We start from the raw sequence: 25,580 nt of genomic DNA, 5'->3' as shown, positions 1-25,580 counted from the left end.
ATCCTCCTCTTTTTGCTGAGGAAGACTGGCCCTGAGCTAACAGCTATTGCCAATCCTCCTCCTTTTTTTGCCCCTTTTTCTCCCCAAAGCCCCAGTAGATAGTTGTATGTCATAGTTGCACATCCTTCTAGTTGCTGTATGTGGGACGCAGCCTCAGCATGGCCAGACAAGCGGTGCGTCAGCACACGCCGGGATCCGAACCTGGGCCACCAGTAGCCGATCGCACACACTTAACCGCTAAGCTATGGGGCCGGCCCCCAGAGGATACTTTTTAAAAAGATATAATAAATATCCACCCTAGGATATTTTTTAAAAGTTATATTAAATATCCTCAGAGAGGATATTATATCCCTGAAATGAGAACAAGATACAATTAAAAAGCAGAGAACAAGAAAGAATACTGAAGAATAAACACAGGATACCAATATTAAAATATTTAAGGGGCTGGCCTGGTGGCGTAGTGGTTAAGTTCACATACTCCGCTTTGGCAGCCCAAGGTTCGTGGGTTTGGATCCCGGGCGTGGACCTAGGCACTGCTGATCAAGCCATGCTGTGGCAGGCGTCCTACATATTAAGTACAGGAAGATGGGCATGGATGTTAGCCCAGGAACAATCTTCCTCAGCAAAAAGAGGAGGATTGGCAACAAATGTTAGCTCAGGGCTAATCTTCTTCACCAAAAAAAAATTTAAAGAATAAAATACGAGAAAAGTCAAAGAGCAGTGTCCTGTAGAATAATGCTAGCTGCCTAAATTTCAATCTTTTCACATATCCTATAAAAACTCAACAAGGATCAACAAGGATAACAAATCCAACATCATCAATTTGGTTCAAAGTTCAGCTACAAGGGAAAAGTCAGCCAACTTCCAGTCAGTCTAGGAAGAGTTCTTGGACCAAGTAAGTCTTAAACAGTGTACCCAAATAAGAATAGGGCTGCACAGGAAAAAGATGTCCCAGGGAACAGTATCCAGGACTTCCCGTGGGGACCCACCTCCCTGGTGTTCTAGCTTGGGGCAGCTGTGCCATTGGCTCTACTCTCACCCCCGACTTACTTCCTTCCTCTTGCTCTCTGCTTCTTTCTTCTGTTGTAGGCAAGGCATCAGAGATCCACTGGCCATCTTTTGTTTCTCCCAGGATAGACTCCAGGTTTATTTCATCCACGGTGCTCCCCTCAGAGGACAGCAGTTTATCCAAACCGAATTTGAGTATCTCACTCAACTTGATTGGAGAAAACAAAAAAGTCCAGTTAGTTCTCGTAAAATCAAACATTGGAATATCAGTGATTTGCTAGGTGGCTTAACGACACCAGACACATTCCTTCCCTGATGGTCTGATGGTCAGGGTTTCTTCTCTCCCCATGGTAGATGATACCAACAGGGCCATTCAGTACCTGGATGATGGGTAAGCAGAGATGTAATAAATATTGATCAGAGATGCTGGCTTTGACAATTCTCATTAACAAAAAAAATTTATTAGCCTCCATTTTTTTTTGAAGTATAACAGTAATTTCCTACATTATCTCTCGCACTTCTCACAGTCTTTTTCATAGGCATTCCCAGCAGCCACATGACAAGTCAGAGACCCAGATAGCTACTCTCTCACCTCTCCCACTGCCAAACTTCTTGGAAAGAGAAGGCTACACTTCTACCAAGAGAAGGTACTTCACTTCCACCATTAACTGACTTCTTTCCTTTGGCAATTTGGCTGCCTACCACAGTGCTCTATGGAAATCACCTTCGCAAAGACCAGTAACAACTCCTGATCACTAGATCTGAAAGCCATTTCTCAATTCCACTCTTTCTGGGTATTTCTCTGGCACTGCACTGTCCCGCTTCTCTTCCCTTATCTCTCTCTAACATACCCTTAGCCTATTCTCTGGGGTTACAGGAACCACCCAAAAAGTTCAGATCATTTTCCTGCCTTTAGCTTCCTACTTCCAGCTTTGCACCTCCCTAAGCACTAACTCTGAGATTCTGAACCAAGCTGGATTCACATCTTGGCTCCTAGTTCATATCTTGTCCTTCCAGGCTGGGTCAATTATCTCTAGATGGTCTACTTTGTGAGCCAAATACTAGTGAGAACATGGATCACTGGCTGTTTGAGAGGGCTCTGTTGGACTTCTTGCCCAGCTCAAGGTTACTGGAAGGTCACGTTCTGGCTCTAATGTCTGTATCTCTTCCCCATCCAGACTATATGAGTTATCTCTTTGGCTGCCAAAAACAAAGATAACAACCCAATGCCCTTGTCTCAGAAGGCGGCAGTTTGGTTCTTTTTGTAAAATAAAAAGAATCCAGTAATACAAGATGTGGTTATGGTTTGGTAAATCTAAGAGGTATAGGATCCTGAAAGAGGGAAGTAGGTTCATTGTCCTGCAGGGAGAACACAGCAGAAACAGAGAGAGGCAGACACAGATGTAGGAAACATTTATGGAATGTTTACTGTGTGTTAAGTGTTATCTGAAGTGCTTCTTTCCAATTGTTTTGGTGAATCTGATCCCTAGTGCAAAGTGGAAGAACCTGGGATATATTATAATTTGGGTATTATAATTTTAACCCGAAGGCCACTATAGAATAACTCTAAGCCCTCTTCCAGAAGAGAGCTTTCTCTAAAGTCTTCCAAGCCAACATTTGTTTCCTATCCAATATTCCCTTCTTCAAGCAATTAACTCTAGTTCTTTCATCCATTTTTCCTATGGCATAATTTTTAATTCCTTATCTCATTCACCCTCCTCTGAGTATGAAGATCACTGATAAAAGGATCTGGGGTTAAGGTGGAGATATGGGATTAGTCATCATTTACTATGCTGAATTCTTTATTTTATCTAATTCTCTTAATGGCCCTCTGAGGTAACTTGCAGTATCCTCACTTTTAGAAAAGCAAACAGAGTCAATCCGAGAGGTTAAGATATCTGCTCAAAGCTACACAGTCAAAAAGTGACAAGGCTTGGATCTGAATCCAAGTCAGAGCAATCTAAAGCCCATCCTCGTTATTCTGTATTCTGTTGCTTTTATGTATCCTATTCATTTTTAGCTCCTTGCTTGCATGCAGCAGATCCTACGGCAGGTATGTTTGGCCAGGGAACAAATGTGTAGTTGGGGAGAGTGGGTGGTTAATGCTATGTCTTTTCATTTACTTTCTAATCAACAGACAGCACAGACTACAAACCATGACATATTCTAAAGTGAAGAACAATATATTATACCTGGAGGTCAGCATCGGCTGCAGGTTTCTGGGCTCCCAGAGTGAAATGGCCTCCTTCTATGATGGTGTTGGTGAGCTGCAGTTTGGAGGCTGCTTTCCTACAGACTATTTCTTCCACAGTGTCTCGGCCAATCAGCCGAATGACTTTAACAGACCTGTGAGAAGTCAAAGGGAGAGTGGTGTGCTGTAAGGTCTGAAAAGATGGGCACAAGCATGCGAGGCTGATACACCTAAAAGGAAACAAATCCAAAACGCCATGCTCGGGGTACAACTAAAGGGAGATTGTAGTATGTGGACCTGAGCATTTGTCAGAGAGGTCTGGCCTCAACTTCTCATTGAACCTTTCCAAAAGAGTCAAGGAAGGGGTGACGAAGTGGCCATAATTGAGATTCTTATCTGTGGTGGAGGAAAATCTCAGGAACATCTAACCCATCCTCAAAGGGTTAAGACCTATCTTTTTAGCTTAGCTCCATAACTGCATAACTTTATTTTTTTAACCGAATTAGAACTTAACTCAGGAAGAATCAGTTAAACAACATCTAAAGGTTCCTTCCAGTCCTTTCAACAATGTGATTGCGTTCTTTTTAACAAAGCAAGTCTGAAATGAGAACGTGCCCTGCCCAGCATAGCTACTAGGAGTCAGCAGCAAGGCTGGGCTAAAACCTAGTGGTCTCTCGCCTCCAGTCCAGGACTGTCACCAGGACCGCATTCTTCACCGTCCTCTCCAACCCAGAACTGCTGAGGAGCCCAGGAAGTTGAAAAGTGCTGATGCTTAAATCTCTCACTTGTTCTGGCCAATTCGGTGAGCCCTGGCAGCTGCTTGCAAGTCATTCTGAGGATTGAAATCACTGTCAACAAAAATAACGGTATCTGCTGCTGTTAAGTTCATGCCAACTCCACCTGAAAACAAGGCAAAAAGGGATGTGATCAGCAGCATGTGGACTAGGGACTAGAAAATAAAGACGCAAGGCTACAGTGGTCAGACAGATAAGCTGAGATCAGTCAAAACAATTGGCTTCGTCCTTCAAACTGACACCCCGTCCCCAACTCCAGAGCCTTCTCGTGGTTAAAAGTGCTACCTGAGCTCTTTTGCCTGACTTGGGAAAATTTAACTACCAAAAGTAACAGAATGAGGGGAGCAGGGGTATACAGCAAAAGTGCATACTTAAATTAGCGCCAGGAAGCCATTTTACATCTCTTCTGTTTAAAAATCTTGATCGGATTTTGTTTAGAAGAGTCTGTGGAAAAGGACACATGCTCTTTCAGAAAATAGTTTTAAATATGAGAGAGGTCTCCTGCTGTAGGCACCGTTAAGAGGAGAGCTCTTAACATGCATTGCAAGTTACAACTAAGCGGCAAGATTCCTGACATGGGTTAATGAGAGGAGGGGATGACACTCAGTACACTCCTAAGCAGAGAGGGAAATTACCTCCCTCTGACTGGAGGAAACCTTAGTAGGTCTTTTCTGAACTTGTTTTCACATTAATCAAAGAGAAGGTAACAAAACCAACTAGAGGACAAGAACACCCCATGGGACAACTTTCCGGTCTTTCTTCGGCGCCGCAGGAAAAGGCATGAGGAGGCTTCCTGGGCTACGGGAATCAATTAAGAGAACGATGAAGGCAAATTACAGCCTTCTCTTTGATTAATGTGGAAACAAGTACAAAACGGACTCCCTCTTGCCAGGGTCGTTACAGCTCTTTGCTGAAACAAGCAAGCCTGAAAGGGCTTGTTCCGAGAGCCTGAATTGAGGATGAACTTTTGAGATGGGCGACTGACTCCAAGCTGGATCTCAAGACAAGTCAGGCAAGAATATTCTAATTAAAACCTTCATATAAAATTAAAGTTGGAATAAAGAGATAATAAAGACTGATTACTGAGAGATGCTAAATTATACCTTATAATAATGCCAGCTACTCTTGTACTAGGCTTACCACTTGCCAGGCACTATTCTAAGCACTTTACATATATAAACTCTTTTCTTCCTCATAACAACCATATGAGTAATTACCTATTATTACCCTCATTTTTATAGATGTTGAAATGGAAGCACAGAGAAGTTAAGGGACTTATCAGATGTTGCACAGCTAGAAAGCAAAAGAGCCAGGATTCAGACCCACATGGTCTATGCTTTTACCTTCTATACCATAACACCTCCCAGGCATTTATTTCTTTAAAGTGTGCTCCATAAAAATTATCTTCTTCTGGGCCGGCCCGGTGGCGCAGCAGTTAAGTGCGTGCATTCCTCTTCAGCGGCCTGGGGTTTGCAGCTTCGGATCCCAGGTGTGCACCAGTGCACCGCTTGCCAAGCCATGCTGTGGCGGCATCCCATATAAAGTAGAGGAAGATGGGCACGGATGTTAGCCCAGGGCAAATCTTCCTCCACAAAAAAATAAATAAATAAAAAGAGGAGGATTGGCATCGAATGTTAGCTCAGGGCTGATCTTCCTCACACAAAAAAAATTATCTTCTTCTTGGGTTATTGTTGTCTATGTTCAGCTCTTCTTCGTTAAGGGGTGATACTTTATAAATAAGCTATATCCATTCTAGTTTGGGACATTTTCATGAGCTATCACTGCCACCTGGTGGCAATACGACTCAATCACAGAAATACTTGAAAATTGGAGGGAAACCTGTTAAATAAACTAATATTGCAAATCTACAGATAAAAATGATAGCAAATATGACAGTTAGTGTTTGGAAAAGGCTCATGTCCAGGACTGCTTTGGCTCCTAAAAGATTGCTCTGTTTTGACTGATTCTGAGTACTCCAAGGAGACTAGCTGAAAAGCAGAGATCTCTTTCTTCTTAATTTTAGACATTTCAAACATAATGCTGCTCTCTGAATATGAAGATGATGAAATCAGTAAAGCATAAATAGAGTTGTTTTTCCAACACTGGTCATGTATATGCCCTGATCCTTCCAGTTTCTCCTAAGATAACCCCTGATACAACTATGACATGAAAAAAATGGCTGAGACTCAGGGTGCAGTCTATGATCTTAGACGTGAGTGAGACCAAAAGAATCCGATTATATCTCTGTAATACAGAGATAAGACATACACAGGTAAAACAATCTCCTTATGGTCAAGGATTACATCTAACACTTCTTTTATATACCCTTAGAGTACTAGGCACTTAAAAAATGCTTTCTAAATAACACTGAACTCTATTTGTATAAAGATATTGATCTCTAATAGAGGACATACATCCCTTTAGTGTTCCTGCATCTATTCCATCACGATTTACATCTACAAAAAATAAGATAATGAAAGTAAGATTCTTTGAGTTCAAAACTAATTTAAGGTCTGCATGCTCCGTGACATAAGAATAATTTCATCTTCAAGAACTGATATCAAATTACTTAAGAGTATGTGAAAGCACTCTGTAACTGGTAAAGCACTACAAATGTCATACATAATATTTATGACTGAAGTCATACATAGACAATGTTACAAATAATTCTAAACAGCTGGCAATTTCATTATAATCACAATTTTTTTAAAAAAAACTAGAGTTTTTTAAGCTTTTACAACACTATTCCAGAGCTAATATGAAGGAGGGACAACTAGCAGACAGGTCGTTATCTCAATTCCCAAATCCGTGGTTGGCAAGGAGAGCTAACTCCACTGAATGTGAATAAAACTTTTCACAAAACTCTACAAATCTTTCAGGACAATCCCAAGTCAATGGTCAAGGCAGATTAGAATTACTTTCCCAAACCCCCAGATTTCAGCCTTACTTCTTTGACAAGATGACTGCTTAAGATAGGTTGGACAGAAAAGAACACCACGCTCAAAGTCCAGTCCCTTGATAAACTTACGTCAACTACCTCAACTCCCCCTTTTTTATACTCTTAAGTAATGATATCACCTTTCAGAGAATTAAGGAAAAACACACTAATGGTTGGGATGTAAAAGTACTGCATCACCCTTTATTTGTCTCCTTTTGTCAATGTCTATGCGGCTTACCTGCTCTGGTACTGAGAAGAAAAATAAAAATGGGCTTCTGTCCAAAGTTCTTAATGGCTAGGTGTCTCTCTTCTCCTCTCACAGAACCATCCACACGCTCGTAGCTATAGCCTTCGTACAGAGAAAGGAAACAGAAATATTAACCCTATTCAAGCACTCTTTAGGGAATAAAACACTGTCAGCTCAAAATCAAACGCTAATTTTGTCCCTTTCCATATACAGGCATGCTCCTAATTTAAGCAAATCCCATGGGAACTATCTAAATTTAGGGGACATTTCACTGTTTTACAAAAGACCTCACCATAATATAGTCCTCTGGGTTTTTAAAATACATGTAGTTGATGTATTTGGCATTCGTGGAGTCAATATTCCATTCTGACCAACCCAAACAACCCTGAAGCACACTGTGGACCACACTGTGTGGTAGTTTCTGATTTTGCTAAGACACAACTCTGACTTCAGCAATCAGTAGGACAAGTACTTGGGAACTGGTGAGGGAGCCTGCTGGACAGCCCAGCAGCTGCCTTGCAATGAAGCTTCAGGGTTCTCCACCCGTCACCATAGACCCATGTCAGAAAGGGGAATTATATGCTCAAGCCAAATTTGTCAAACTGGATTTCTCAATGTGCCAGTGCCGTTTCCTGTAAGTATCCAACGGAACAGGCATATTGTAGTACTTGAGGGGCATCAAGTGGCTCTGAGAGACCCACTCTGGATTCATTTTTTAAATAGTAAGTCTTTACCACTGATCTCAAGATCAACCAATGTTACAGCCTTTTCCCATCATCTCACATAAATTTTACTATATATTAAACAGAGTCCCAGGTAAGAACTTAGACTCCCTATTGTCTATAGAGAGAAAAATTTGCTCTCCCTTTCTCTTGCTTGATATGTGGGATCTCTACCATTTCAATATTCAGCTTTTCTACTGATCCTGAACAAGTACTCAACTGCTGAGTTGAATGTTTCAAAACACTGAAAGCTCTTGTCACTGAAACTCGCTTTATCATACATGTTCAAAGACACTCAACATTTCTGCAACACACATTTTCTCCAGTACCCATAATTTTAAATGAATCACCAATGGGAATATGTACGCTTATTTCTGTCCATGTGTCCCTACGCTGCTGTCAATCCTTGCGTCACATACCTCTCTCCTCACTTTCATTCTTCTTTTGGTTCTGCATAATGTTCTTTTACTGCTTTCCTCCATAACATCCCCACACCCAAGATCACTCTCCATGGACCTACTGGACTGTTAAGTCTAAAAATGGCTTGGGCAATGTAGTGGCCAAGGAATGTCACCTTTATAATCCATGTAGTCTTGGAGAATATCCAACATCTGGGTCATCTGGGAGAAAAGTAAAACTCGATGGCCCCTGGCAAGAAAAAGAAAAGGAAAAACTGCCAACTCTGGTAGTATTTAGGTGAGTTTCTCTCAGATGAAACTTACCAAAGAATACAAGTTTATAAATAAATGAAATACTGAAGCAGAAATAGAAATATCCTAATCACTTGCAGAGACCTCCTCAGAAATGCTAAATGCTTTACGTAAGGATACAGCTCCACACGTATTGAATCCTTCAAAGCAGTAGTTCTCAATCTCGAGTGGGGATATTCCCAGGAGCATGTGTCAATGTACCAGTGGGTATAGGAAGCCCTAGGATAACCAAGGTATGTCTTTCTGGAATGGTAATTTATTAAATTGAAAGAAACATACACTTTTATTTTAACAGCATATGTGAAGAGTAAAACGCAAAATTCAAATGCACACAAAAATCCAAAAACTGGAAACCCAACAGTGGTCAAGGAATGTCACCTTTATAATCCATGAAGAGCTTGCAGTCAGCCATCTACAGTTATTCTCTACTTGGGGGTGTAAAGTCACTATCCTCTCATCAACAGCTATATTGGCTGAAAAGTTTGAGAAGCATCACTTTAGAAAAGCAAGGGGCAGGTGCCATCTTATATGCCATAGGATACGTGAGAAAACTTGTGTATAGGGAGAGGAGAGAGGAAAGGAGGAGGCAAAATGGATTCAGTCAAGAACAAAGTCACGCCTAGAGCTCCATGCTATCAGCCATCATTTTAAGTTTGCATAAACAAAGAAGTACAGCACTGTCAAAACAATAGTCTCCTTAGGAATAGTAAGTTAATCTGAGCTTGCAATGGGCATAAGAGGAACAATTATGAAGAACTCCTTCAAAACTCTAGCCCCATATGGGTCGAAAAGGCATTGAACTGGAAGTTGAAGATCCCAATTCTAATCCTATCTCTGTCATCTGCTGCCTGTGTGACCTCCAGACAAGTCACACAACCTCTCTGGGCCTGTTTCAACACCTGTGAAATGAAAAGGTTGGAGAAAAGAAACTTATGGGTCCTTCTCCAACTCTAACACACTTATAGTAGATTTATCAGAGCTAATAAAATATATAATACATGGAATTATTTGACTTGCACATTCCTAATGTTGGGCGGTTTTGCCAAATCAGGTTTTAGGTTGGTTCAGGCAGTTGTCCCAAAGGAACAACTTTGAAATCCTTGGGAAGCTGGGTTTTTTCTAGACTCCCCTGTCTCTCTGAGACTAGGAGGATCAGGTATAGGCTGGACACCACTGAACACTCAGCTGAACCTTTAGAGGCTCCAGAAGTGACTTGGTTTTCCAACACCCATCTCATGTCTCTGGGAAAGAGTCCCCCAAGCTCTTCCTGAGTGCAAACCAAACCCCACAGGTTAACAAAAGTGAAAATTAACTAAGCTCTTATTATGTGCCAATTCAATGCAAGGTACCAGCAGGCAATTAAAAAATAAATGCTTGATGTTATCTCTGTCCTTATGGAACTGAACAATACAGCTGGAGTGTTACAGTTAACACACACCAATTAACCACAGAGCAGATTAAGGCCGTGCATTGCCAAGTGCTGGTTAGGATCCTAAGTGCTGCAGGAATTGAGGAAAGGAAAGGATGATTATAGAGGGGATGGGGTAGGATGGGATGGAACGGGGTGGAGAGTATAGTTGCAGAGAAGGTGGAACCTGAATCAGGGTCTTGAAAAAAGGAAAACTGGAATTAGTCTCAAGAGATCAGTGAGTTGCTCATTATTCTGGTTTTAAGAGTCACCAGCTCAGAGCAGAAAATGTAAGCATACCACCTACCTGGAATACAGGAATGCCAGCAGGTTATCCAGCAGGTGAAGTTTCCCACTTGCCTCAATCAGGTGGTCTCCAATTTCAAAAGGCTCTGGTTCCACACCTGGAAAAGAAAGAACCCACTCCCAGTGACGAGTTCTCCATCAGGGTAGACTCCCTGAATGGAGCAGCCAATGGCTGGGTTACAGCGAGAGGCCAAGCTCCTTCCAATTGATAATGGGCCCAAGTCTCATCTCTCTTTGAGGCATTTTACAATTATTTGGTTGCATGATGATCTCAGTGCTGCTTAACATCCATCACAGAGCCTGGCACACTCAATATGCCTAATAAATGCTTATCCAAGGGACAAACCCACTCTTTAAGAAACTGAGGCACAGGGAGATACAAAAGGCCAAAGAAACCCAAAATCTAAATCTTGAGGCTCTCACTCGAGAAAACAAATCAAGAAACAGACTTAGATGTATAAATTAGTAATTCTCAAGGTGGGGGATGGTGTTCAGAATAACCTAGAGGGCTTCTTTCAAAATCTACATGTTCCCAACGTCCCCTCCCTTACAAAAAAAAAAAAAAGTTCTCATATGCACCTAATCAAGATTCTGTGACATTTTAAAATAATTCATAATGCTACTTGGCAAAGACTCCCTTGACTACAGCAAACTCTCTGCATTGCTCCTATCCATACTAGAGCCCCCACAGTCACAAAAGTCCTAGAACTGTCCCAAAGGCTAACAATCAGAGTGAATCAAAAAATCGCCAGTTTGAAGGAAAATGAAAACACTACACATCAAAGTGTGTAGAATACAGCTAAAGCAGCACTTGGAAAGTTACAGACATCTGTAAGATGAAGGGAAAGCAGCAAAGGAGGCAGAGGAGTAGATGTAAGGCAGGTAGAGAAGCAAGAGAAAGTGTTGCTCCAGAAGCCAAAGGAAGAAAGTGTTTCAAGAAGGAAGTGAGCAACTGTGTCAAAGGTTTTGAGAGGTTAATTAAAATGCGAACTAACAACCATTGGTCGGGCAACATAGAGATCACTGGTGAACTAGGAAGGGTAGTGATGAAACGCTGACTGAGTGAGTTCAAGACAAAGAGACATCTAATCAAAGAAAAAAGATCAGATAAATCCAGATCACGAGACACCTCACAAAATGACCAGCCTTGATTCTTCAAAACTGTCAATTTCATGAAAGATTAAAAAAAAAAAGCCCCCTCCTGCCCCCCCAAAAAGAGCTGAGGAACGTTTCTAGATTATAGGAGAATAGAGAGACATGACAAATGCAATGCAGGATCTATGACTCGATCTTGGGTTTAAAAAGAGAAAAGAAAAACAAAGCCATAAGGAACATTAAGGGGACAACTTAAGAAATATGAATATGAACAATATATTAGATAACATCAATATAAAAAATTAACAAGAGAAAATGGAGGAAAAATAGACAGTAAATATAGGCAATTCTTTTGAAGAATTCTGCTATGACGTTGGCCACAGAAATGTTAATGAAAAGTAATGTGAGAAAAAAGGGCACCGCCTCACCATCAAACAAGTATGGGTGATCCACACACTTTCGAAGCTGGGACAAGACGTTCTGAAGTTTAACTTTCTTTGCTGTCTCATTCTCAAATGCGTCTGAAATTTTAAAAAGAGAGAGAGAGAGATGGACTATTGAACAACAACAACAAGAAAACCTCCAAGTCTCCACAAATAACCTTACTCATTTCAATAATGTATCTTTCAAACCTGTATTAACCTCCCAAATTTCACTGAATTGCATTAAGAATTAATAGCACATCCATATGAAGTTTTCTTAACCATCACTTTGTTTTAAGGAAGCCTAACTATAAATTGAACTCAGGAGTACTTTGTTACTCGTTTGGAAAATTCTAAATTTCCTTCTTTAATTGCTGTTGTGGAGCCAAAGGAAAAAATAATGCAAACTGAGAGACTGTTCCACTCTTATCTCTCCCTTTGCACACACAATTCCTCCCACTGAATTTGATTCAACACAAAAGTTTTGCAGTGTGTTACACATCTGACAGGGTAGAAAGATGAAAGGCATGACTGGGATGCCTAGAAGTGTTTGCTTAACTAGGGACAATAAGGAAAACTGGTGGAGAGGTGAGGGGGGGAATTTCACAAGCGCAACAACCAGTAAAGTCTGAGTTATATTAAAGATACTCTGCCACAGTTTCACTGACCTGAATATTATTTAGAATACAAAACTCCATCCCATATTCTTGCTATATAAAGCGAGTGTGATTATAAAATATTCCCCTCCATGAAAATCACATCCTCATTTAGTTTCTAAATGGACAAGTGTCCTCTGATTACCTAGGTCTTTCATCAAAATGGCCTTGTAGTACTTTTTCTGTAACGCTGACATGCCGTGGTATATCACTACTTCTGTCTTCTTGGGAAGCTCTGTAGCTACCTCAGCTTTCACTCGCCTCAGCAGAAATGGCTGCAGGAGTTTGTGTAGTTCACTTGCTGTAGAAGAAAAAAAAAAAAACACAAGTAGTGTGGGGCTAAAGCAAGACCAAGGCATTGAACTACTAGAGAACATACAGCAATTTATTTTCGCTTCTAATTTTCATGGCAATTCTGCACTCTAGGTCACTATGGTAATTTTTCATAGTACTTCTTCCTCCATTAGGTTCTTCTTCCCAACTCCTGAAATCATTACTGGCTCTTAACTCAAGAACTAGGAACATTCAAAGAACTAGATTCTTGCTAATAATCTCAATTGCATGAGCTTTTCTGTTTCCAAGATACTTTTGCATTTAATCTCATTGACCAGCATAACAGCTTAGAAACGTAGGGCAAGTAAGTATTATTGTCCCCATTTTTACAGCTAAGTGAGGATCAGAGAAATTAAGCACCTTATCCAAAGTCACACAGCTAGACGCTAATGTTGCTATTATTCAAACTTAGGTCTTTCGACTTCAACTCCCTTGTTCCTTCCCTAGGTGCTGTGAACTTCAAAAACTAACCTAAATTGGAATTACACTGCATGGAGGGTTGCCAGATACAACAAATAAAAATACAAGAGCCCAGTTAAAATTGAATTTCAGATAAATAACAATTTTTAATACAAGTATGTCCCATGTAATATTTTACTGGGTGTTGGGAGCAATCAGAGCAGGTTCCCCAGGTAACCCTCAGCCTGTGGTGCGGGGATTTTTCCTGTGAGAAGCCCTTCAATTCATATTCACCTAGTACATACATACCCACTAGCAGGCATGCCTTCCATTTGTTTTGAATAATCATCTTGGGATAATACTACAGAGATAGACAGGTAATTCTTTGAGGTGAGGGGCAACGGTATGAGAGGAAGAAGGCTACAACTGGCAGCTGAATGAATAAGGATGGCTTCCTTCCTTCACTCTACCACCCATCCATCCTAGACTTTTGGTTTTGACATCAGTGCTGTGAATGCTGAACAGCAGTTTGGGGCTATAGCACCCACGTAATTTTATGCCTCAGGAAGTAGCATAAAAAGTTAACAAAATCCTTATAGAAATTACATGTTGGATTAAAAAAGTCTGAAAATCAGTAGATCCTTTCTATTTCTTCCAAAAATAACCCAAATAAGCCTATTGTAGAATCATGTAACAAACAAATAAAAGACTCATGAATAGCAGACAACTGGGAACTACATGAGGGATCTAACATCACCTTATTTTTGTGTGGCTCCTTATCTCCCTGGAAGGTGTCCTCTAGTTATCAATTCTTTCTTTTCTATCTATAACCACTATCTATTATGCACTAGGGCAGTTTCTCGGCCCAGACCTCTGGGGCATGATTTGTAGGAAGGGAACTTGCCTGACTTGGACTCTTTCTCAATATCCTGGTAACGCTGAACAAAATCTTCCACCTGCTCCTTGCAAAAGAGATCAGGCTCCACAAAACTGAGCAGAGAGTAGAGCTCTTGGAGGCTGTTCTGGATGGGAGTTCCGGTCAACAGGAGACTGAAGACTACTGAGAACTCAAATACATAAATAAGTAAAGTAAAAAATCCATAATACTGGAAAGCAAGACTGAATTACCCATCACAACCTTGACCCATACAAAAAGAGGCGTGATTTAATGGAATGACCATGGGCACATGAAATCAGAAGGCTCATGTTCAAGCTGTATACTAGTTGTTTGATGTAGGAAATATACCTCTTCAGTTTCAACTATAAGAAGGGGATAATAATCCTGTGAAGGAGATACCATTATAAGGATGTAAGTAAAATCACTTTGTGAACTCTGAAGTACTGCATGAGTATTCAATATGGTTACTGTTATTCAGTCTAGGTGGGGATTCCAGGTATGTGTCATTACCTACGTGAGGGAGTCTACCGAGTACCAGCAGAGTACCAGGGAGTCTACAGAGGCACACAGCAGATACTCACGCAGTTTGAGAAGCCCAAAGCTATAGCAGCAGGCCCCATCACTACAAGCAAGAAGACCCGTACTAAAAGAATGTCATTTTGTAAAGCTTTACAGCGTATCACATGCAAGACTTTAAGGCTTCTGGATGTTTCTGGGCCATATACAGCCCAAAAGGGAAAGAAAGTTTTTAAATTTTGAGCAACAAGTGAGAGCACCAAGAATAAGAAACTAAGCAAGTAAGAGGTTAGGAAAAACAATAACAACAGATATTAGGTCAAGCAAAGGACAACTCTAAACTGACATGAACAAGAACTTACACTATTTGAGTTAAATAATACAGCAAAAAGGGAAAGCCATATCCTGTGTATGTATGTTATTTTAAACATCAAAATACATATACATACATACTGTATTTTGATATTTAGATATTTCAAATAATATATTTTGATTTTTTAAATAATATATATACGTATTTATATGTTTGAGTGTACATATGCACAGCAAAGGATATGGCAACATATCCATAACCAACACCATATGTTAATGTATACAGGGGAGTAGGATTATTGGTGTTTTTACTTTTCTTCTTGTGTTTCTATACTTTGATTTGGGAGGGAGTTAGAAGAATATACTACTTTTATAACGAGAAAAGGTAATAAATGAAACGACACAATTAAAACTGATTTGAAAATCTTTTTTTTTTTTTTTTGGCAATCTTCCTTTTTTGTCTGATTGTCTAATCAATGTCCACCCATTCATGACTGCTCTGCTTGTAGGGCAATGTTTTCATAGTATTTCAAGTATGAGAACTGTCAAAAATAAATGTTTCAAATAACCGACTCACATTTTCAACAGTATGTGTTCACCAAGCAAAGAGCTGAGGTGACCAAAGAATATAAGGTCACAAGATAATCAAGGTTGTTGGTCTCTACAATCAACTTACACCATCACATAAGATTTTTATTGAAAGTAGTGTCCATTTTGGCATTAAAACTTATAAATTGGGTAAAAAAAAATCAAGAGATGATATCTGTTTGTGTATAATATTTTGTAAACTTTTTCTGTGTAAAAATTTTGCAAACATTTCTCATGTTATTAAATATTCTTCTACATAATTTTTCATGGCAGCCTTACTCTATAAATATACTGTATAAGTGTGGCACAAATTGTATAACTAATTCCCTATGTTTCACTTTAGGTTGCTTCCAACTTTTACAAACAACCTGAAAACAATATTAGGAAGGGAAAAAAAGGCAGTGCCTTTCTCCTCACCTCTCAGCCGAATACATGTGAGTCTTTCTTTCCAACCAACTACTTGCCTGCAATTCAAACCTCACCTACAAAGGAAATGATGCAGAAAATTTCCTCACTTAATCCCTTTGAGCCTTAGTTTCCTTATGAATAAAAGGAAAAGGCTCTGACGCCAGCAACAGAACTTAGTTTCCCTGCTCCAAAGCCAGGGTTCTTCTACAACACCTGCTTCTCTCTTCCCATTGTAAATTAGGAAACTGGCATGGTAGTTTATGAAACAGTCTCTTATAAGGTTAGGCACCAGGATATGACAACCTCTTGGGAAAGATATACTGTAAAGAGTCCCTAAAAAGAAGGCAAGAGACACCACAGAGCAAAGGGCGCCCAGCAGCGCACAGCAATCTTTGAGACTGGGCTAATAATAGACAGTCACCATATCTACGTTAAAACAAAATATTACAACTTTTAGCCTGTAAATATAGAACTCAGAACTAAGACTTTCCTCAAAATGACCTCTAAATGTATTAATTGATTTATTATAGGAAAGGATGGTCAATGATGGTCACAGAAATTTGCAGACATGGTCTCATGAATGAACAAGCCTTTACTAGGTCAACAAGGAGAAGGGCACTTCATATTCACAAGCTCCTCCGAGGAGAGGGCAAATCTAGGGCCTCAATGACACTTATCTACTTTGCCAGAATGATGTCAGAGATCAAGAGAAGGGAATGAGATCAAAGGCGGCAAACTCAAAAGTAGGACAAAGACAAGAGAGATTGAAGGTAATACTTAATGACATGAAATCAGTCTCTTTTTGACTCCATGTGAACTATCAAATTTTTTAAACAGGTCAATGAGGGGAGAGGTACAATGTCAGATATATCTGCTATTGCAGACAGAAGAATTATAATAAAATTACTTTATAAAGAAATTGTCCCTTTGGAAAAGATAACAGTTGAAACATTTCCAAAAATACAATGTATTTTATGGTATAGAGTCTTTTGATTTGATAACCAGACTTTAGTAAATGTTATCTCCCGTGTAAAAGATGAGAGAAAACAAGGAGAAGTTAGGCCATATTAAGTACTACTTCTGTCACCCACAAAACGTTCACTTAGCCCTGCAGAAATCTGACTGAAAAAATAAGGTTCACCTTAAGTGACCCTATACAGGCCTAAACTAATATATTTTTAAAGGGAGTTATATAAAAATTAAGACTATCCTGTGAGTTTACCTCTGAAAGTGTCTTATGCAGCAAAGAGCTTTGGTTTTTCAACCTGTGAGCTTCATCCACAACAAGAACACTCCAAGGGAAGCTGTGAGAGAAAAATTCAAACTTTCAGTTTTGTGTAACTCAAACACCTATCTCACAACCAACAATCTTACTATAAAACTGTGACTGTTTGGGGGAAGACTAATATTAAGTCCATTCTATAAGAAACACACTCAGATTTCCTTCTTATCTGAGAGCCTACCATGTACATAAGACAATATCTGGATACAGTAGTAAAATTAAGGGAATTTTTTTTCCAAGATGGGAAGACCTATGCATTGATGGTAGAAAGAAAGAAGCCAGAGACAGAAAGCAAAAAGAAACATTTATGACCACCTACTACATGCCAGACATGGAGCTAGGGGCTTTATGTATATTATTTAATCCAAAAGAATACAGTGAGTAGATACTATTGTGCTCATTTTACCAAGAAGGAAACTAAAGCACAGAAAGGTTAGGTGACTTGGTCAAGGTTACAAAGCTAGTATGAGGTAGAGCTGAGATTCAAACCCAGAAGAAAAATCAAGAGACAGTAGTGTCTCAGGAACTAAAAAAGTATGACTTTGAAATGGGGGAGTGTTGAATAGGACCAAATATTATAGATGTCCAGGAGGATACATCCATTGGATTTGTTAAAATGGAAGTCATTGGTGGCTGTTGGTAGAGCATGTTTTATAGCACAGTAGGTTACAGCAACAATTTGTCAAGAAGTTTCAGTCATAGGGCCGGCCCCGTGGCTTAGCGGTTAGGTGCGCGCGCTCCACTACTGGCGGCCCGGGTTCGGATCCCAGGTGCGCACCGACACACCGCTTCTCCGGCCATGCTGAGGCCGCGTCCCACATACAGCAACTAGAAGGATGTGCAGCTACGACATACAACTATCTACTGGGGCTTTGAGGGAAAAATAAATAAATAAATAAAATTTAAAAAAAAAGAAGTTTCAGTCATAAAAGCATATCCTTTGATGAACACTCCTGGGAAGCTGTTCCAAAAGAAAAAATCAATTCAAAATATGGAAAAATACATATGGATGAATATGTTCCCAGCTGCATTATATAAAACAGCAAAAAACTGAAAATAATAATAATAGGTCTAATTATAGGTAAGGAAATATTAAATAGCATTTTAAATGGTAAATATGATTATGTTGTAATAAAAAAGGCCTATAACTAAAAGAGATAAATATTATAAATCCTTTTTCACAAATGTGAAAACCATGCAAAAGATAATAAAGTGAAAGTCAGAAGATTTTTAACTTTTTATTTTGTTTGTAAACATTCTGTAATCCCATTATTTTTATACTTAAAAAACTAAATGTATATATAAGTAAAATAGAATATTGGAAAGATAGTGGGTATGGAAATAAAAATCCTTCTAGAATTAAAGATCATGAGCAGGGGTTGGCCTTATAAGGAAAAAGCTCTCTTCCTCTGAGGCTATAGAGAAAATCCAGAAAATGGGTACAGAAGCGGATACCTAGTACCATTCACCTATTAAGAATGTTACAGGTAGAGGGAGACCTGGAGTCCAAAGAGAGCGCAGGAATTGGGATCATTCCTACTGGGTAGCATGAGCAGGGCGTGCTGTTAAGGATTACAAGGAATAAGGATTCAGCTGAAGTTGGACACTGGTCATGAGATAAGTGTGAAAGTGGCTGGAGTACAGTACCTGGTCCCTGTGTGGATTAGCATTCAAAACAGATTAGGTCTTATTCCCTTGTGGAGAACTAGATATTTATAGGTTCTTACACACAGCAAGCATCTAACAAAAGCTTGTTCAATGAAACAGGCTACAGGGAGGTGGACTTTGGCTCAGGGAAAGGAAGTAGGTTGATTCACTCATCAAAGGACACTCTAAAGGACGCTCCCTGTAAAGGAAGAGGTGGAGGGAATTCCAGCACTGACTGGAGAGCGGGATGAGGTAACTTCTAATCCTCTGATCCAAAGATTTTATAAGTTTATTGGTTATTATAAAAAAAATTTCATATTTTTCAAATTGTTATGTGCACAGCCTTAACTCTCCACAATAAGCTTCGTTAGGGCAGAGATTACATTACACTTCCTGGCTGTTCTCAGAGTGTGCAATACAGTAATACACAATATAACCTTGCCACATGTATCGAAAGAATACTCTGTGATCTTGGGATTCACACTATGAGTCAACAAGATAAATGTCCCTTTATTATTTAGGTTCTTAAATTCAGCTGGAATGGATTCAAGATAGATGATCTGATATGGAAAGACTGTACTTCTGCTGAATAATGTGAAACTCCAGTGCACCTAGATACTTTGAGAAGCTCTCTTAAAAAGAAGTTCCACAGCACTGTGTGCTGGGTTTGGATGTCTGCTTTACCATCTACTAGCAACGTACCCTGGAATGGGTTACCTCATCTCTCACTTTCCTCATCTATAAAAGGGATGATAATAGCTGCCTACTAGGGTTTTCATGAAGATTAAATAGGATAATTTATGTAAAGTACCCAATAACATTTACATCCCAATCATCTCATCTTTTGAGACTTCCCATATATTGCCTTGTAACGTGGATATCTGTATACTTCTTATCCCTCTATTGCAGTTTATGTCCTCTTAGGGTAGCTCTATGGTTTTCTTCCTGGTATTTGCTGATACTCCCAGGACAATGTCTTTCCAGCGGAGAGATCTTCAACAAATATTAAATTGGATATTAACCATAAAAAAGAAAAAGAGAGGAAAAGCATATCCTCTTCTTAAGAAAAGGTAATATGTTCACTTAAATGAAACTTAAGCGAAACAAAATACTGGATGGGAGTCATGAAATCCGACTGAGCCTTTAGCATTTCAAAATAAGATGAAAACAGAAATCCAACTCAGAAGAAGCTGGATGAGAAATAGCATTTAAAATATTCAAAAAGTACTTTGAAAACAAAAATCTCTGAACATTAGAGATACAAATCCCCACCTGACCATGTCATAACTACACATGCTATGGAGAACGAAGCTGTCAGCACATCTACCTAGAGTCTAGCTTTTGTTTAGTTTACATTGTAACCATTGTCTTGACCATCTACTATAATACGTCATCCCTATTATCAGGTGGTACTAAGAGTTAGATCTAAGTTTCCTGTACTTCATGAGCTGATACGAGGCCTGAAAGATAATTAATTAAGTACACTTAAAACTTCCCTTCTAAAAAGTTAATTTTATAGCACTGATTGCTACTTTAGGATATTTCCAGGAAAAAGCTGAAATAACTCACTTCATATATTGTAGTAAAATCTCCAAACAGCAGCCTTGAAAGGTGTCTACGCAAGTTGCAACGTAAAGAATCTAATATCAACCACCCACCACGTATACCTTATCTCATTTAATCCTTATAACAGCCATCCAAAGTAAGATTTAATTATCCCCATTTTACAGGTGAAGAAGCTGAGGCTCATGGAGGTTCAGTAACTAATCAAGGGCACACAGTTTATGGGGCCGGGGTGTGTGTGTGGGGGGAGGTTAGATTGTAGGACTCCTGCCATGCCTCCTATCTGTAAATGAGACTCGTGGAAGACATACCAGGAAAGAAGCAAAGCACTAAAATGTGAAGGAAAGACACCACTTTCATGACACATTCCACATAATTTCTGAAGTAATGCAACATACTCACGATTTTAGAAATGATGCATCTTTCAAGCAAATCTGAAAAATTAAGGAAGACACGTTATAAAAGCTGATATTAATATAACTCTGGTATTAATAAGCTAATTTCTTGTTAACTTTCCTCAACTACAGGACTTAGCTAAGTCTTCTTCACTCACTAAGTAAAAAAAAGTTCTGAGCATAATTTCTAAGTAGCATTATCTTACAGACAAACAAAAGAGAGGCATGATTAAGTGGAAGGTTTTGCTTACAGTGACCCAAACAGTCTTAGCTTGAAGAACAAGGACTTCGAACAAGACTGGAACTAAGTGTCCTCCATTCCCATTCTCTAGTGACGGACACGATGCCTCAGCCCACAAAACTCTTTCCCCTGCTTACCTGTCTCCTTCTATTCATCAACCAAGAGGCAGTTCAAGTGCCACCTCCCTGGGAAGCCTTCCCCCTTGATCCACCAGGAAAGGGAAGGAGAGATATCTAACTAATTTGGAGCACAGTGGTCCTTCACTTCCTTTGGTCACAGCCCCACTCTGAGAATCTAATGGAAGCAGACTTTCTTCCCAGAAAAATATGTGCTCTCAAAAAAATTAAATATAATTCCAGTGGATTCTACAATTTCTAAGGTCCCAGGTTAAGAGTTCTTGCTATAGAGAAACAAATGGATACCTCGTAGGTAGTTAGCAGCACATGAAAACGTGACTCCTGTTTCAGGTCTTGCTGTAGGTGGGCTCTCTCCTCCTTGTCACCTGCATATGTTACACAGGAAAGACCTGGAGCAAATCTGAATCCAAGAAAACAGGCAGATGAACACAAATGCAGAGACATGAGAAAGGGTGTGCATATCTGGAAAATTACATTTCATGGAAGGACTGCAGACGAGCAGACCTCAGGATGCCCTGTAACCAGAAAGAGTCCTGGGACTCTGGAATCTTATCTAGAGCAATAGGCAAATCTAAGAGTAAGTCCCTATGTGAATAGGAGGAAGAGTCAGATGAACATCTAAAAGGGCCTGGGCTGACTCTAAAAAGAAAATATTTTTTCCATGTTGGTTTCTTCCTACGTCACTTTGAAAGACGTTTTCTCCTTTAGTTCAGCAAAACTTACTAAAAATGAGTACTGACCTTCAAATTGCCAAATCGTAATAATAACACCCAGTGGACCCTCCCCCCATCAGATCCTCAGTCTCTATCTATATTGCCTCAGGTCAGAGTTTTCTGGAAGAAATAAACTCACTGCTTAGGACAATATGTTGTTTTATCATATTTCACATATCAACCAGAAAAAAAATCTTAATCAATGTAAAAAATAAAATTTCATCTACATCTACTCTGTACCTCTCCATCTCTTCTTTCCAGTTGCTCAAAACAGATAAGGGACAAAGAATCAGGAACGGTCCTTCATCATTCAATCTTCCTGCCAAGTAAATGAAGAGAGCAATAGTCTGGAATACAGAAAAAGAAGGCAGTTTTGATCATACTTCCAAGTGAGAAACAACCACAAAGTTCCCACAACCTTGCAGGGAACACAAACTCTTAGAGAAGACTTGGTTTACAAAAAGATAATGTACAATCTTCCACATATTAGGAGGGTTATCCATTCCCAGAGTGAAATCATGGAAGCCTCAATATAATTGCCAAAGAAATTTATGTTACTCAATTACATCAATCATTAACAAGCGATGGTGCTCAATATTTAGGTAACTGAACCTCTCATGCAAAGAAAAAAAATGAAGAAAGACAATAGAAATCAATGAAAACAACACAAATAATGCACAAGATACTCTGTGAACATAAGGGAAGAAGTGCCAAGATGCAACTATAAAGATGACCAACCACGTGGTGGCCTCTGCTGCTTGCCAGGCTCTCCTGAGAGGTGATGATTTCCTTCCTTCCTAACTTCCTCCCTCCTATGTGCATTTATAGAACACCTTCTATTTGCTAAAAACTGTTCTGAGCTCTCGTATATAATAGTGAAAAAACAGACAAACTCGTACCTCTCCTGGAGCATACCCAGTGAGGAAAACAATAAATAATGCTTCTTAAGCTTAAGTCGCGGTATAAAATGGAAATCTTTGTAAAGCAAAATAGGCCTCCTTGAGGATATGGCTGTGTACACTTTTAACTAGAAAAATCTCTTTAAAAGGTTGCTGTGATATACAGAGAAAACAGCATTCTTTAATAAAACAAAAAGTCCGAGGAGCCCCCAGCCCCAAATGCTGAACCGTTTCTCAGAAAAGCTATCCTAAAGATACAATCGAAAATCCTGAGAAAGCTATACGCCCAAAGATGTTTGCATCAAGGTTGATTTAAATAGTACAAGAGGAGAACGTGCCATTCCTCATCTGTAGAACATTTAAGTAAATTACGATCAATTCTCCTGATGGAATATTACACAGCCAGTAGAAAATAATGACTGGGAAGAATATAATAAATTGGAAAATACAATGAGGGCCAGCCCCGTGGCTTAACGGTGAAGTGCACGTGCTCCGCTACTGGCGGCCCGGGTTCAGATCCGGGCGTGAACCGACACACCGCTTCTCCGGCCATGCTGAGGGCGCGTCCCACATACAGCAACTAGAGGGATGTGCAACTATGACATACAACTATCCACTGGGGCTTTGGGGAAAAAAGGAGGAGCATTGGCAATAGATGTTAGCTCAGAGCCGGTCTTCCTCAGCAAAAAGAGGAGGATTAGCATGGATGCTAGCTCAGGGCTGATCTTCCTCACACACACAAAAAAAGAAAATACAATGATAGTGTTAGATTAATAAAATACAAACTATGTGTGCATTATAATTTTAACCATGTAAAACATACATTGCCATTCATCGCTACAATTAGACTGCTGTGGTTAGGGGGTGGCAGTTATTTTTTTTAACAGAGATTACATTAATTTTATAATGGAAATAATTTTATTTTTTAACCATCCTTGGCTTCCCAGCCCAGATTGCACCCAGAGCAACCATCCAATAAGTGCTTCTTGGATTAAAACCATTCTTCTAGCTTTTGCTGAGGATGCTATTTAGAGAAAATTTATCTTTTATTACTGTAAACCAAATACATGGAAAAAATAAATTTGGATTCACTAGTGAATTCTACCAAACATTTAAGGAAGAAACAATACCAATTCTACACAAACTTTTCCAGAAAACTGAAGAGGAAGGAACATTTCTCAACACATTCCATGACGGCAGCTTTACCCCAATACCAAAACCACACGAAGATATTACAAGAAAAGGAAACTACAGACCAATATCTTTCATAAGCATAGATATAAAAATTCTAAACAAAATTTTAGCAAGATGAATTTGGAGGTCTGATATTTTTAGGGCACTTAAAGTAGAGCTATATAAACACCCTGGGGAAAGGCAAAGAACAAGCGGAATTCGCTGGCTCTGAATGAAGTCAGGGCAATTCCAATGTCTGAGGCAAAGGAGACTGCAAAGAAGGCTCTGTAATTTGTCCAAGAGTTTGTTAGCCTGGCTCCCAGAGACATCTGGGAAAACTACCTTTGTTCTAGTTCCACAGCTCTCACTTCAGGAATGTACTAGAACCAGGTTTATTTGCCTGAGAAACCTGAGGATGACAAATGAGGTACCTCCGGGTACCATACTTAGCGGTCATACCGTATTCTGAATAGCCCAAGACTGATGAGGTATACCTGGCTTAAATAAAGTAGTTTCCAACACATGCTCAGACTAGCTTATGTGCATAACTGCTCCAGCCTGATGTTTATGTATGTAAGGATAGACTTGGAGGAGGCAGTTGAGCTTCTAAAAGGACTGATGAGGCCTTCACTCTTTCTGTGTGTTCACTGGTGAAAACTTTTTGGTATTGAGAAAATTATACTTCCATGGTTTCCAATCAAATTGCCTCTGCTGTATATCCTGACTGCACTGACTTTCTTTGGTATCCTATAGATGAGTAAACTTTGAGTGATTAACGCAAGGGGTATCTACGCCTGGAATTTCCATCGATTCAATCCTACCACGGACATCTGTCAACACAGGGCTATACTGGTGATCAACCTACCAGAAGCAACTATCAATACACCACCTGCTTGTCAATGCCTAAGGAGGTCATATCTGATTCTCCAGGTATCTAGACTGTATCCTACCATTTGCTGACAAAGGCATTTTGGAAAACAAACAGTACTTCCTCTGTACTTCTCTAGGATGTTAGAGAAATGGGAAGTAGCCCCACTACCCACCAAGGAAGAGAAATTAATATTAAAAGTGATCCAGTTAACTTAACTAGATAAAGTATTGCTAAGGAGTTCAGAGTCAATTTGATCCCTGGAACAGGTATATATTGGCTTTACATAGAGACAAACCCTGCCCATTAATTGCAATTCTATATGTCAAGGGCTAGATAAGCGTAGTGACACAGTACAAAACCATACCCATGACTAGAAAAGTCAACTCCAAGGTTATGTATGATTTCTTAATAAAGGTTCAGGCATTTCACCTCCTAGTATAAAAATATATACCAGTACCTAGCAGCTAAAGATAGTAATCAGTTGTAAGGAGGTATTTCAGTGGAGGTGAACAGTGGTCACTCCAGAGTAACATACCTGGCAGGTCTTACCCAGGCCCATCTCATCTCCCAGGATGCAGCCATTCTGACAATGGAAGCGCTGGGCTAGCCAGTTGACTCCCTCCACTTGATAAGAGCGTAGATGAATCTCTAGAAATAAAAAATTTTATTTGTCCAAGGAGTAGACATTTCAGCACATACACAGGCTAT

The 25,580-nt window shown here is 39.6% G+C and overlaps 1 protein-coding gene across 3 annotated transcripts in view; it reads right to left on the bottom strand.

Annotated features, from left to right (window-relative positions):
* The window catches only part of CHD1L (chromodomain helicase DNA binding protein 1 like), a 68,374-nt gene that overhangs the window by 22,900 nt on the left and 19,894 nt on the right, over window positions 1-25,580 (bottom strand). For all 3 annotated transcript variants that reach the window (XR_009219785.1, XM_058538956.1, XM_058538957.1), the window contains exons 2-15: window positions 25,408-25,520; window positions 22,170-22,276; window positions 21,502-21,616; window positions 20,846-20,877; window positions 17,174-17,255; window positions 14,130-14,296; window positions 12,643-12,794; window positions 11,848-11,940; window positions 10,326-10,422; window positions 8,475-8,548; window positions 7,170-7,280; window positions 3,985-4,099; window positions 3,201-3,354; window positions 1,051-1,216 (exon numbers count right to left, since the gene is read on the bottom strand). Coding sequence is in view for 2 of the 3 variants with exons in the window: in XM_058538956.1 (XP_058394939.1) it covers window positions 1,051-1,216; window positions 3,201-3,354; window positions 3,985-4,099; window positions 7,170-7,280; window positions 8,475-8,548; window positions 10,326-10,422; window positions 11,848-11,940; window positions 12,643-12,794; window positions 14,130-14,296; window positions 17,174-17,255; window positions 20,846-20,877; window positions 21,502-21,616; window positions 22,170-22,276; window positions 25,408-25,520 (1,578 nt within the window). In the remaining variant the exon portion in view is untranslated. The remainder of the gene's footprint in view (window positions 1-1,050; window positions 1,217-3,200; window positions 3,355-3,984; window positions 4,100-7,169; window positions 7,281-8,474; window positions 8,549-10,325; window positions 10,423-11,847; window positions 11,941-12,642; window positions 12,795-14,129; window positions 14,297-17,173; window positions 17,256-20,845; window positions 20,878-21,501; window positions 21,617-22,169; window positions 22,277-25,407; window positions 25,521-25,580) is intronic.

The sequence above is a fragment of the Diceros bicornis genome, chromosome 4 (genome assembly GCF_020826845.1).
Source record: "Diceros bicornis minor isolate mBicDic1 chromosome 4, mDicBic1.mat.cur, whole genome shotgun sequence".
Taxonomy (NCBI): Eukaryota; Metazoa; Chordata; class Mammalia; order Perissodactyla; family Rhinocerotidae; genus Diceros; species Diceros bicornis.
This window is presented reverse-complemented; position numbering and strand designations above follow the sequence as displayed.